Source organism: Clinocottus analis, unplaced genomic scaffold, assembly GCF_023055335.1.
Source record: "Clinocottus analis isolate CAN_PGR_092001 unplaced genomic scaffold, fCliAna1.0.p SCAF_17, whole genome shotgun sequence".
Lineage (NCBI taxonomy): Eukaryota > Metazoa > Chordata > Actinopteri > Perciformes > Cottidae > Clinocottus > Clinocottus analis.
In genome coordinates this window covers 10,311,111-10,325,281 of record NW_027175898.1, presented here as the reverse complement: position 1 = coordinate 10,325,281, position 14,171 = coordinate 10,311,111, and the positions used below count along the sequence as shown (strand labels likewise).

Genomic DNA, 14,171 nt, shown 5'->3' with positions numbered 1-14,171 from the left:
ATCTGCTTCACTGCACTGTTTCTGCTCCCCTCACTCTCTCCTCCAAATGGAAAGTAGATTTGTAGTTGTGTGTGTTTGTGTGTGTTGAGGTGCAGCGGGGTGGGACAGGGTGGTGGTGTATACAATCCCTGTACACCATCTTTGGGCACCAGCTATTTTTCTTATATCTGGGCAAACAACATTAAAATGTTTTTCTCCTCCCAGGTAGATAGGTCTTTGTATATTCTCTCCCTTCATTGTAATGTCTCCCACCACCTGCTGTAATGAATCCCCTACCGTCACGGTGTACTCTTCAAACTGGTGGATTCAGAGTTTAGGATGTATTTATTTAATGAAACCACGTAAAAAGTTTTTCCTTGCATTGCAAGGACAAGTTATGTTTGTCAATTTTACTTCTCTGCCTTGTATGGATTTCTTTAGCAGATTGGGTACACCGGCTCTCCACTTTGAGTACTGTCGTAATACTTTGCTTTTAATAAATTCCCTCAAGCTGTCATTAAATATAACACTTTGTTACATTCAGTATTAGTTTAAACTTTGCCTGTGTTGCCACGACCAGAACTGTATCTTAAGTCTCGTTGGGACGGGATTTATTTCTCTCGAGAAGGTTGAGTGATTTTAATATTACATCCACTGATCAGTGATTATCTTCCCATCCAGAGAGTAGTATAAGTCATGTGACATATTCCCTTTCCTACTCCAGTATTAATCACAGTCCCAAATATCGTTTTTTTTTCAGAGCAGTAGTTTTCAACAAGCTAAAAAAGTATTCTTCCTCTCAGCTCATACTCTCCTATTTGCGTCCCCGTCTGCATTTGGTTTGCACTTCCTGTTTACAATACATAAACTCAGATGAATGTTGTCTATTAGTAGGTAATCTTTGCTTTACTTTCATTGCAGTTTAGAGCACTCAAAGTAAATGTTGTCATTTCAGTAGAATGTGTTGCTTTGCATTCATTTAGTCATCTGATTACATACAGATCATGGTCAGGCTATTCTAGACTATTGATCTTGCAGCAGTAGTAGCAGTTATGTGTGTGTGGTTACAATCTTGCAGCATTTTCTGTGACATTTCACAAGCAGCTATCATCCCACTCATAAGAACAAGTGTATTGAGCACATTAGTCAGTTCCTTTGAAACAATCCTCTCCTTTAGATTCAGGCCCAGAGTGAATGTGTTGAACCAAGAGACTGAAGATGCTATCATCAACGCTAAGAAAAGACATCTTTCTCCCTGCAGGTGGATGATGGAGCTCTGTGTGCGCGAGTGTTTACCTCTTGATATTCATCACACCAAACCATTTTCTTATCTCTGGACCATCAGCTGCACAGCTGGCTGCCACTCATAACTCAAAAGGTCGATTGCACATCACCTGACAAAGCGCCTGATATCACTACTGACCCTTCGCTGAGCAGGCCAACGTTCTAACACACGCTCGTTTTTTTACGAGCTACAGAACAGCTTTGAACGTGAAAAGGCCTCACAGTTCACCACTTCACCATGTTTTGCCCCGCCAAGTATCCAAAGTATTTCACAAAGTAGGACTGTTCATCCTCCTGGAGAAACACCATCACTAAGTGACACCATCGTGCACAGTCGTTGCGCTGCTGCTCACCGTCGCATCCATCTCTTCGCTTCCCCAGATTAGGTTTAAAGGAAACACCACAGTCCCACTTGACTTTTGTAGCTGGCTTTCATCTTTTTTCACTCCCCTCCTTTCACCTCCTTTTCCCTCACCTCCCTTAATAGAAGCAGAAAATAGAAGAATGGGCTTTAATCTGCCTGTGAGGGTGAACAGAAGGACACAATGCATACGTACTGAAGAGGATAGGTTGGTTTCTTTTCTTTTTTATCCTTTCATTTATTCCCTGCTTTCTTTCTTACCGGTTTGTTTGCATGCTTTTTATTTTATTTTACCCTTTACTTACCCTTCTCCACTCTCTGCCTGTGTCCTCCCCATCCGTGCAGCCCTGGTAGCTCTGTGGAGTCTAGGCCTTCTTTGATCTGTAGTCCAGAACACCGGATGAGAGTTATCCGCTGGCAACAACAAGAACATCCCATTAGGAGCTGGACAGAGCCTTGACAGACACTCTCTGCCGCTGCCGCTGCTGCTGCTTGGCCCTAAAAGCACACTGCCTACTGCTGCTGATGCTGCTGATGCTGCCGAATCTCTGTGCTTCTCCCCAGCTCAGGGTGGGCATTACTGGCTCAGCACACTTGACACACAAGCTCAGACTCTGCTTCACTTGTTGAATTTTAAAGTGTTGAACTTCTCTCTGTGATTTATTTGTGATTAGTCCTGGAGTTGTCCCCCACTGGTATTACTGACACTTAAATTCTCGCTGGTCGCCTTGGTTGAACAGGAATTGGGAGCTTTAATTAAGCCAGGCACCATGTAATGCAAGCGTTAATTTGTTGAACAAACAGTCTCACCTCGAGGCCCATTTAATAGCTGTTCACAATTCTCCTCAGCGCAAAGAGTTTGCCCAGTTGTCATGGAAATGTACAGATTTTTTGTTGGCTCCTTTGCATCATTTTAAGAGACAAATATTTAACTTGGAAAACAGAAACAAGGACACATTCAAATAAATTGGATGATATTTTTTTCCATTAATGATCTAATCGTATCTGTATCTGCTAAATGATACATCATCCTTATTTTCTTGAATTTGTCGATCCCGTCTCTTCAAACGCACACACAGAATGCCACACGGCCTGTTAAAGCCGCCTGTTATCTTAAACAGACTGAGCATTTGTCTTGGTCCATATTGTTTGGGCTTCATGCACACAATCAAGGGAGCTCATTCATCACATGCTCATTGAAATTAAGCATATTTGTTTGAACATTTCGGAGGATGTTTTCGTACAGTGTGAGGCAGAGGAGCAGTATTTATCAAAGATGTGCAGGCAGTAGATGTTACAGTCATGGCATTTGCATGCTGAAAAAGCATTATTCTGTCCCCTTATGTTCACCATGCATCTGACAAGTACAAATCACACACGCACAAACACACAAAGTTTAAGTAATTAATGCATGTATAGACACATGTATGCTGGGACGCTCAAACACAAATACTCTCTGTAGCTTCTGTCACAAACAAGCAGTGATGGATTGGGCCTTTCCATTTTAAACAGGGAGAAAGCACATGCCCCCGGGGACCCTTGTGTGTGGAAGTACTTTGAAGTGTCCACATTTAATTCTTCTGTATGATAAATGAGAGGAGAGCTGCAGTTGTAGCCCGTGAGGAAAAAGCCTAGCTCGTTCAACGAGGGGAGCGGTAACAAATGTAGCGATAGCTGATAAGCTGACTGTGTCTCTTGCTCTTGCTTGTTGTTCAGCTCCCTGCAGACCCCCACAGCCAGATAGCACATCCATCCTATCAATCAAACCCATCAATGGCTGGCTGCAGATTAGAGACAGTGATTTTGGGGCTGATTGGAGGGGAAATGCTGATTACACCTCCCTCTCTCTGACTTGATTACACTCTGCCTGTGTGTTGTCAAGCTCGGCTGCTGAGCTGTAATCACTGGAAGCTAAGAGCAGAGGCCGCGGCTCCTGAATAGACAAGACACAGGCGCAATCACACCGATAGCTGGCGAGCTGTGGCCATTGCTAGGTCACTGGAAACGCTGGTATATCTCACAGTGTCGGAGCATCTGTGCATGCTAACTGCACACGGGCAAACGCATGTGCAGACAAGCACACATTACACCGAGATAAAGAAAACTCAAACTATGAAAACCTATTGTCATAATTTCTTCCTCTCCCACTCTTGTTACAGTCATCTTCTCCCGTTTCCCTCCTCCTGTTCTGGCCTATTTCCATCACAGTGGCAAAGGGTCCCGTGCTGGAGTGCACACACACACACACACACACACACACACACACACACAGTGAGCGGAGTCCTAATCTGAGCTTTATTTAGCTGGTTCACCCTTTAAAACTGGAGCAGGTTCCAGTCTCTTTCTCAGCCTCTTAGGCTTCTTTTGACATTGTATTCCTCTTCTATTCATTTCAGTTTATTTTATACAGACCAAAATTACAAATTTGACTCGGAGGACTACTAAATCTGTACACAGATCAGGAAAAACTCCCCCAAATAAAGATAGTAAAAACCCTTTCACAGGGAAAAAAGGGAAGAAACCTTCAGGAGAGCAACGGAGGAGGATCCCTTTTCCCGGATGGACAGAAGCAATAGATGTCATGTGACCAGAATGAGCAACGTAACAGAGTTACAGCACATTCAATGGATATGACAGAAATGAGTCATATAATGAGTAGTAGGGATGGACCACGACGATCCAGATGACCACGATCCATGTCCTCCTCGGTCATTGTGCTCCAGTGCTCGGAGCTTTGTTTTCTGCATTTGTGTTGACACATATTATGCAAGGGGGTTGGGGGTCCTACCCCAAATAATGTCAGAACATCAAACACTTCATTTCCTGCATTTTGTTATGCACCAATTTGTAGTGGAAATGTCTTTATTTATGTAAAAGAAAACATAAAATTCCGGCGCCAGGCGACAAGTCAAAACATAATTGAATATAATGCAATGAGACTCAGGCATTCTGTCCTACTTTCAAGCATGTTTTCTCCTCTATGTCAACACTCGTTTAGTGTTATTCCTTCTGAGTCAACACACGTTGAGCCATGATTTACTCTTCTCTCCTCTTTTGTGTCTTGTCTTTGGAGATGCAACCTCTATTAAATATGCATGTGGCACCTATTCACCTCCATGGTACATTCATTCATTTTAATTCATCTATAAACCTCTGGACTTGAATAGTTTATGTGTTTCAGCAAGATGTCTGCTCATGCTTTATAACTTTCTGCACATTATCGATTGTAAAGATCCAAGATGACGTCAAATAGCAAAGAATGACAGATAGTTTCGCTAATATTGTTTCACAAAAATGAACTCACCGTGTGGAATTTAAATCGTCTGCAAGAGTTTTTCTTCATCTTCAACAACAGCGTTACTTAATAGAAGCACAATCTCAACAGGAACACTGTCTACAGGGTCACTGTTTCAATTACTCTACTGTTTGTTACTATAATAACACCCTCCTGCTTTTAATCCTCAACATACCATTTGGGACCGCTGGCCTGACTGCGTGAGTGAAAGTCTTTTCATCTCAGTGTTTGTGTGTGTGTGTGTGTGTGTGTGTGTGTGTGTGTGTGTGCGTGTGTGTGTGTGTGTGTGTGTGTGTGTGTGGTAGGTTCACATAAAATTCATAACTCTCTGTGTCCTGGTGCTGAACTGCCTTTGAAGCCCAAAAATTGTTTCATCCAGCTTGTGTTAGGTATCATTTCAATTGACACATTGCACTCTACTACTATTGCTTTGAATTGAGCATACTTGCATGCTTGTTAGATGGAAACAGCTGTCAGGGGAGATAGCGAGAGTGACTCACTCGTCTTTCCCTCACTTATCGCTTGCCTATTCCAGTCTTGCTCCTCTTATTGTGACCTCCAAGAAAGTCAAAAATATTCAGTTCTTTTGCTTCTTTTTCCCTCTTTTTTTTTCTTTATCGTATCCACAGTGTGTGCACACAGCATTGTCACTGATTTTTGTTGTGGCCAGGGGTGTGCTTTGCACGTGTGCCACAGTTGGAAACTGAGTTGTATAGGGATGAAAAAAGTATGAGTAAGTGCTCATGACAATTTCTGAAATGTTTGAGTAATGTAAAAGCATTCTTATAGGGGAAGTTTAAATGTGTGTGCAGGAGGTTTAGAATCTCTACAAAGTAATAAATTCAATATTGAAACAGCCACACAGGCTTACTTACTTTCGATGACACTGAAAAGCAACATTTACATCTCAACTTGTTTTTTAAGGATAACACAACAAAATCCCGTACTTATGTTGCTGCTATTGTGTAATTTAGTTAATGAGGAGATGTCAGCTAGCGTTAACATCTTTTAGAAGAGCCAACACTGAATGTAGAAAGGGGCTTAGGGATATTTTAGGAGCTCAAGTTTATTTTTTTGTAATTGTATTTTATTTTGCCAGGATAATCCCTTTATGCATTTGTTTCCCATGCAGCAAATGAAAAGCAGCATTTGTTTGTGCAGAACCTAACTTCAACCTGTATTTTAAAGACACAATTGAATAATATGAGACACAATTGAATAATATAAGACATAATTGAATATTATAAGACCTTGGAATAAACCTAGATATTCGTAAGTTGAGCTGATAAACCGCATCAAGCAGCAACCTGCAGTGAGGTTTCATTATTGATACGGCCAACTCCACAACCCCCACATCAGTTTCTTAACATCAAGACAGTGACACTTTGCTCAAACTTTCCTTTTGAAAGCGAAATCCTCTTCACAATGTGGCTAAAATCTGAAAAACTTGTCTAACAACCTATCTATTGTTTGATGAAGGACATCGTTATTTCTGACCGTGATGTCTGCAGCTGCTCAGGATGGAGCTTGAGGCTGGCCTTATGGACAGTTTGTGCATCCTAAAGATACATTTTACGTGGAGGCAAACTATTTGTGTTAGCGATAAATAAGCGGGACATTGCTATCCACAAAGCCAGTGTCTTGTTCACGGTGATTTGAGCTGCTACTTATTGAATTGCTTCATGGCGTGCTTCCTTTACCTTAATTTAACAGCCTTGGCCCCTACAGCCGGAAAATTAAAACATAAATTGCAGTTCATAATGTCTTATTGTTCCACCCTAAATAATAATTTTAATACATCATAATGTGGCATACATTTTCAACTGAGGGCCACTCTTAAATTATGGCCCCCTGCAATTGATTATTTGATGGGACATAAAGCCAGGCTGGGTGTTAGAAACAGGAATGCTGTCATGCATGGGCAGAAATTCTACAAGACAAACTGTCAAATCACAGTTTGGTGTCGTAGCTTCATAATTCTAATTTTAGGAGGGAACTTGCGCAAATCTAGAATACACTAACCGCGTTTTAGAAACTGACATGTTTTCTCAGAGCAACAATGTGTCTCGTAGTACTGTGAAGTCAAGATCACACTGACTGGTAGGAATTGTGGTTTATTTTGGTATTTTTTAGTTCTTGTTGGTTAACATCTAGCCCTTTCCACTCATTCTTCCTTCCTGAGAAAGTCTTCGAGATGCATGAATCCTCCATTCCATTTTGGTCTTCTATGATACATTTTCAGCAGAACTAATGGAGGTGTGTTTGGGCATAGTGACTGAATGACTCACAGTGCGAAGACACCAATAGGAAGCCTGTTCTCACAAGGCTGGAATAATTGACAGCAGCTCATCTGCCAGCTCATCTAAATACAGAAACCTGCACTTGTGTGAACAAAAAAGCTGAATCCAGGTCATGTCATTATTGCGTCATCAATTAAAATAGCACCATTGTCAAACAGCTGGCATACCGCCGGTTTCTTGCATGACATTCGAGACATGTTTTAGTAGTTAAAAATGGTGAGCACCCAGGATTGGATGGCAAAATCCTCTCGCAAATTTGCTTAGCTTCAGTAACATATTCCCAACTGAAATGGAACATGTGGGAGAGATTTGATCAAAAAGTGTCTGCGGCCTCAAATGCACAGTTGTAGAACAATATGGAGCACAAAAGGACCAGTGACCCCCACCCACACCTCCATCACCCACCCTGTTCAATCAGGTGATGGAGGACGAGGGAGAAACACCTCCAAACCAATGATATCACACTGCCGGCTACTAGACCTACAATGTAACAGTTGAATGCAGTTTTATATGTGAGAGGAGTAACTAGTTGTGGCAAATCACATGTTATATAGTCCAAAGCAATTACCTTACAATCAGACCAAAGCCCACACACGAACACACACATATGCACACTCAATGTTTTCCTCTTTCTCGTTGTATCTTCTCCTGCTGTCCAGCCTATGTGTGTTTTCTCCTTTAGCTTTTGCACACTAATGACTCAGACCACACTGGCAAACTAGCCTGATAGCTTATCACCGGGCATGTATGGACTTGCATGTAAGCGTTCATACACACACACACCCCCACATGCACAAGTCATGTCCAGCTATTGTGTATTTAAATTGGTCGCCTGCTGTTTTTGTTCCTCCTGGTCTCCTGTGCCTGCCGGGGGCCTCTGTTGCTGTTGTGCTGTTGTTTAATGAGCAGACGGGTTCCTCGTCTATCTGCTTCTATTGCTCTGTGTCGGCTGTTGCCACGCTGACCAAAGGAGACATGCAGCCCTGTGTCCCAAGGCTAATTGCTGCTACTTGGCTGAGTCTTTCTTTGCCCCACTCTCATTGACTCTCCGGACTTCAGGGGGATTCCCATAGGCACCCGAAGACAAACAAACCTGGGCGGACAATCAATAACGGATGCAAGAGTTACCGCTGAGTGCAGCCGCTGATTAAGATTCCCCAGGAATGTGTGTGTGTGTGTGTGTGTGTGTGTGTGTGTGTGTGTGTGTGTGTGTGTGTGTGTGTGTTTGTGTAAGTGTGTGTGAGCGCGCACTATGTAAGAGTGTGAGTATGTGAAGGTGTTTGCTGATTGTCTCCACTCCTTCAGTGCTAACTGGAATCTTCAGCCAGTCCCTAAGTGCTTGTTTATGTGATTTGGATTAAGAGTATCACAGACTTCAGAGGCATCTTCACAACAACACCACATTAATGCTCACAGGTAATTACTCCCACAACATTTCAGGTTCACAACAGGGTAGGTGAGATCGTGTCTGTGCCTAAATGTGAGCCCAGATCTAACTCTGACAGTGTTAAACAAGACTCTGTGCTATTATAAGTTAGCTTAGGGGTAGTTTATATAAGTTTCTCTTTTGTAGACAAACTATTAAAACAGCTATTCAAACTCCTGTACATCTGCTTAATGTAATGTAAAAAAAGAGAAAAAACATTTATATATATATATATATAAATATATATTATACAGTATAACATTATAACACACAGGTGATATTCTTTTTTTTACATTTGAATTCTGCTATTCATTAAAGTATACCCAAAGTATAGTCACATAGAGCAATATTATCTCTAATGTAAAATAAGTCTAAAAGCAGCATACTGTATGGCACGATCTGTCCCTGTCTATCATTGACTGCCATTGGCGAGCAAGCAATGCTGTGCATTAGTGTCATCTCGCCTCTCTTCACCCTCACCAGCCCTCCATTCCCTCAGTGGGCTCATGTTTGCTTTTGTTCTAGTCTCCAGTCCGCCTGACTCACAATCATGATCTTGACCGTATGCAGGGAAAGGTCAAGGTTGGCTGGCAAATTGCCTCAAAGCAATCAGCCTTTCCCTTCTACGCTAACAGTGTGAGCTCTCTGTCTCTGTCGCCATCTTGCCATCTCTCCATATTTTTCCCTTCCTTGTCCGTCTCTGTGTTTACCCGGAGGGGGCGGGGGGAGATGTGTGTCGGTGGAGGATTGACAGCACGAAGGGAGGGTCGGCCCTGCTTTGAAGTCTCGGCTCTGACCGGCGGCTGGGGACATGAAAGCACCAAGCGCCACTGCCTGGGTGACATTTTAGCACAGACCAGCGTGACCCAGCAGGAGGCTTGTCTGTGTATATACATTTGTGTGTGTGTGTGTGTGTGTTTGTGTGTGTGTAGATTTGAGTGGACAAGAGAGTGTCTCCTTATGGCTTCAGCTGTCCTCAAGGACTACTGGCTGCCGGGGGCTGTTTGCCTGCACACCAAAGGGATTACCTTTCATTACAAGAAAAACAGAATCACCCATTCAACCTCTCACCCCTCTCTCAACAATAGTGCCATTGGGAGGCAGTGCTACAGCTGATACCCGTGTTAGAAATCCACATTTTCTTGCCATCTAGTGCAAACTAGTATTGCATGAGCCACGTTTACATGCAACCTTTTTTTTTTATGATTTTCGGAACAGACGCAAAGCTCAAGGACAGCCTGCTTTGGGTCAGCTGTTCTTTACAATCCAGTGTGCCTGAGTGGCTTTCCTCTGATGGCCTCACACACATGACTGGCTTTATTTTAATGTGTCACACAGTACCCACACACTCAGCTAAACAACATCAAAGCTGGCCCGCGGCCCGTAGTTGGACGAATGTCTTAATCTACCACCCGTGTGTGCGCCCTTTTGTCTGTCCTGTAAATGGTGTAAACAGGTGTTAACATGTCAGCCCACAAGATGCCACATGCCGCTGTGTCATGATCTCCTGAACAGCTGTCCCCCCCCCCTCCTGCCATTGTGTGCGTGGGTGTATGTGGGTGAGTGTGTGTATATATGTGTTTACTGTAAGGGTTATAAATGGCTGCAAGAGGAGCTTTAGCCCTAGATATTGTGCTAAGCCAAGGACAAACAAAGTGAAATGGCAAAGAATAAAAGGAAGCTTAATGGCAGTAACTGATTTCCTGGAGAACATGAACATTTTCATCTGCTATATCTCTGCAGTGGGTACGTGGATGGAGTGTCCGAAACACAAAGATAATCTCTGTTGCTAGCTTGATTAACAGCCATATGTTCCAACAAATGTCCTTGAGCACACGACAGAAACCCCTTTTGTCTTTGTTTGTCTCTGTGGATTAAAGACACAGCTAACAATGCCTGTAATGTAATTGATGATTTCTGTCCTCAGGTGGAGATTGAAAAGCTGGACTTCCACCACTACCTGCCTCTGTTCTTTGATGGCTTATGTGAGACTGTCCATCCGTATGAGTTCTTCGCCTGCCAGGGAGTCCATGACATGCTGAATCACGGAGGCCCCAAGATCTTGCCCGTCGTTTCCCAGCTCATCATCCCCATCAAGAGTGAGTCTGGCCGAGTGTCTACTCTCACAGTTTATAAATCACACACAACACAGCTCCCTTCCCAAGTGACCGTGTGTGTGTGTGATATCATTTGACCTTCGCTGTGTTACCCTGCCGCGAATGAGAACATGTGGTGACATCAAGACTGAAAAAAAGGCCTTTTCAAATGCTGGTATTGTGTTGGCCTAAATACTATCAGAATATTGATAACATATTTCCATAGAGCTCGAACGAATGTTAAGATCCAGAGAAAAACCATAGATGAACAAAAATATTGTTTTTTTAGTTATATAATACGTATACATATATATATATATATATATATATATATATATATATATATATATATATATATATATATATATATATATATGCATACAATATAAATACCAATACCAATAATACAGAACCATTACCACAGCAGTTTTTAACCATTAATATAGAGCAACTATTCAATAACTTAAGCAGCAAATTGTTCCTAGTGTTTTATTTAATTACATCAGCTTTTACAAAACTTCCTCACACTAAACATTATTATTATTTTATGAGCAGCTGACAGCCAAGTAATCCTCTAAATTGCAGTCCTACTGTTTTGATGACAGCATCATTATGTTTATTTGTTGCTGATCTCAGATGAACTCAAAGTCTAGAGGACATTCTCAGTTGTTTATGGTGTCGCTAGCTGGAGCCTTAAATACATCAAACGATAATAACTCACGCGGTTTTAATTAAAGGCCGAGTGCAGTTGGTAGGAAACCAGATGTTCGGGAACTCGACATGTGATATCACAAAGAGAGTCCTTTGTCATTCTTTCACAAATGACCTTAAACTTAAAAATATGTGAGAATACAATATAAATACACAAATTATTTTTTAAATCAATATTAATTTACTATTAATAATTACAGACAACCCTCACAGACAATAATGCAGGTGCAATAGAGAGCAACAAAAATAGCAGAACATACTTTCCCAGTAATAGACTCACCTGCCTGACGCACTTGTGCAACAACAGATTCTAACATTACCATACAACCGGTCCTGTGACAAGTCCTAATTTGGTTTCGCAGTCATACGGTTCCTATTATTACATTAGCCCTCAGGGCGAAGCGTCCTTGTTTTTGCATTTCCCGGAAGAGGTTGGCTCTAAAAGCGTGCCTGATAATCTGCCATGTGCAATGTGGTGACATGCTACATTTAACTGTGTTATCGTGTAGTGCCTCCTTACCTTTCCACACGGAAACATTCCCATGTGCACGCGCGAACACTCTCACATGCTCACGTGCTCACACGTTGGCAGATGGAGACGAGCTAAAAGATCAGGTCTCAGGTTCAAGAAGTCTGTGATGAGCTTCGTACTATATCAGAATTTACAGTGATGGGGACGATAAAGGTTTCCTGTGGAGGGGATCAATGTGCAGAGAAGTTAGAGAAATGCATAGTGCACACACACACACACACACACAGACACGCACCCACACACACACACACACGCAGACAAAGACACACACACACTGTCTTTTGTTTGGCGCCGATGCCAAGTGGAGTGTCAGTTTCAAAGTGGGAGCCTTTAAGTGGCGCCCAGTGAGCCTGGGATAGTGTTCATGTCATGGGCAGTTGGCTGCTGGCGTGTACGTGTATGTTAGTGTGTGCGTCTTCTTTGTTTATGTGTGAGTGTGGGACGTCTGTGTGGGCAGAGGGGCATAACGGAGACACGGTAACAGACTGACCCTGGCACAAAGTCTGTCACCACACTACACACTGTTCTGAGCACCTGCTGTAAAGTCGTCACCATTACACTGTGAGACATTTCTTGTTTTGAGTTCGAATGACTTTTACTTTCTTATTTTTACTGGTCATTATCTGATACTCTAAATGATGGAAAAAGTACTGTTTTAGGAAAGTGAAATTGGTCGAATGAATATAGAGTTGATCATTTTCACAGGTGCATGATTTGCCAGCATTTTTTCACAGATAGTTTAAATAATTGGATGACCGAATGTCCATTTGGTCGTTCAACAAGAGGCATCCTCTTCACACACAACTTGTCATTATGCCCAGAGTGACCGGGCCACTCGCAAACTTAGACAGTAGTTTATAAATTCAAACCTCTCAGCAGTTTTGGTCATTTGTCTCGGGGAGGCCAGACTAAAGGTGATGGTTATGCTCCTCATGAAAAACACACACTTTGCACTGATAATGGAATTCTAAATGGCCTGCTCCTTATTAACTTCTTGGTTTATTAAAAATCGGGCCTGTTTCTCCATCCATAAGGCAAAGCCGCCCGTCCGTGTCTCTGTTGCAGATTAATTACTTTTCTATGGAGCAGGGAAGAAGGAGGGTTGGTGGAAAGAGGAAGAAAGTAAAAAGCCGTCTGCAGTCTAAAATGGCAAGATATATATTTTTCTCCTCTAACGTTAATACATCTTCAATGTGGCTGGCAGGCTCTTATCTGCAGAGCGACTGAGTCACGTCAGGCCCTGGTGAATTTTGATGATGACTGCAGGTCACCCAATAAGAATACACAATGAAGGAGGCTCTGGCTGACATTATACTCTTTGGCGCTATCCTCAGTGACTTAAAGACAGAACTTGTTCCTACTGTACACCCTGTTCCCTTCACCCCATGTTAGGAAAACTACCTTCTACATGAAAAAAAGAAACAAGAAAAATAAAAATAAAAACTTAAAAACTATTGATTCAGTTCATCTTCTTTTCTCAAAATGTGTTTTTTTGGAGGTATCCATTGGTAAAATAATCCCCCAGAAATATTGTTTCATGAAATACTGACATTTCGGAAGTAAAGGTAAAAATGTCATTCTCAGCTAAACAGCAAGGTGATTTAAGAAGAAAGGGTACATGTTACTGAAATGCGGTGGTTTTGTTTTTTCTCGTTTCCTTAAATAGGGAGGAGGATTCAGAGCCATGCCTCCATTGAGCCTCAGTTGATTGGCATAACATTTGTTCAGCTTTGGACTAAAATGAGACTTTCATTCCAAGAAGATCCCCAGTTACGCCTCTGCACGGGAACATCTTCTTCTGATCTGAAAAGTATATTTATACTATGAGTGAGAACTATTCGCCGCTAAACTCTCCAACGTGTCACCCTACCTCTGACATTTCACAGGAAACAGAATACAAGGTCACCTCTGTTTTATTTCCACACTGAATATGAAACGGGTCCTTGCATGAATAGATTATTACTTTATTCAGATTTGTCCCAACACAGGTTTTATCCCAGCATTAATATATCAGACCATCGGCTGGCTCTTTTAATTTTTTTTTTTCCTTTCTCCTTTTTTTTTGCGGCGAGGCGAGTGGCGATGAATAATTGAACAGTGCCGCGGTCCAAATGTCACAGCAGGGGAAATTGTTTGCGCTGGCTGGTAATTAGAATTTCATTGTTTGTTATGTAGGTTTGAAATTCC

The 14,171-nt window shown here is 42.1% G+C and overlaps 1 protein-coding gene across 3 annotated transcripts in view; it reads left to right on the top strand.

Moving 5' to 3' along the window:
- The window catches only part of pacrg (PARK2 co-regulated), a 119,383-nt gene that overhangs the window by 49,346 nt on the left and 55,866 nt on the right, over positions 1–14,171 (top strand). For all 3 annotated transcript variants that reach the window (XM_068580972.1, XM_068580973.1, XM_068580970.1), the window contains exon 3: positions 10,573–10,744. In XM_068580972.1, the coding sequence (XP_068437073.1) occupies positions 10,573–10,744 (172 nt within the window). The remainder of the gene's footprint in view (positions 1–10,572; positions 10,745–14,171) is intronic.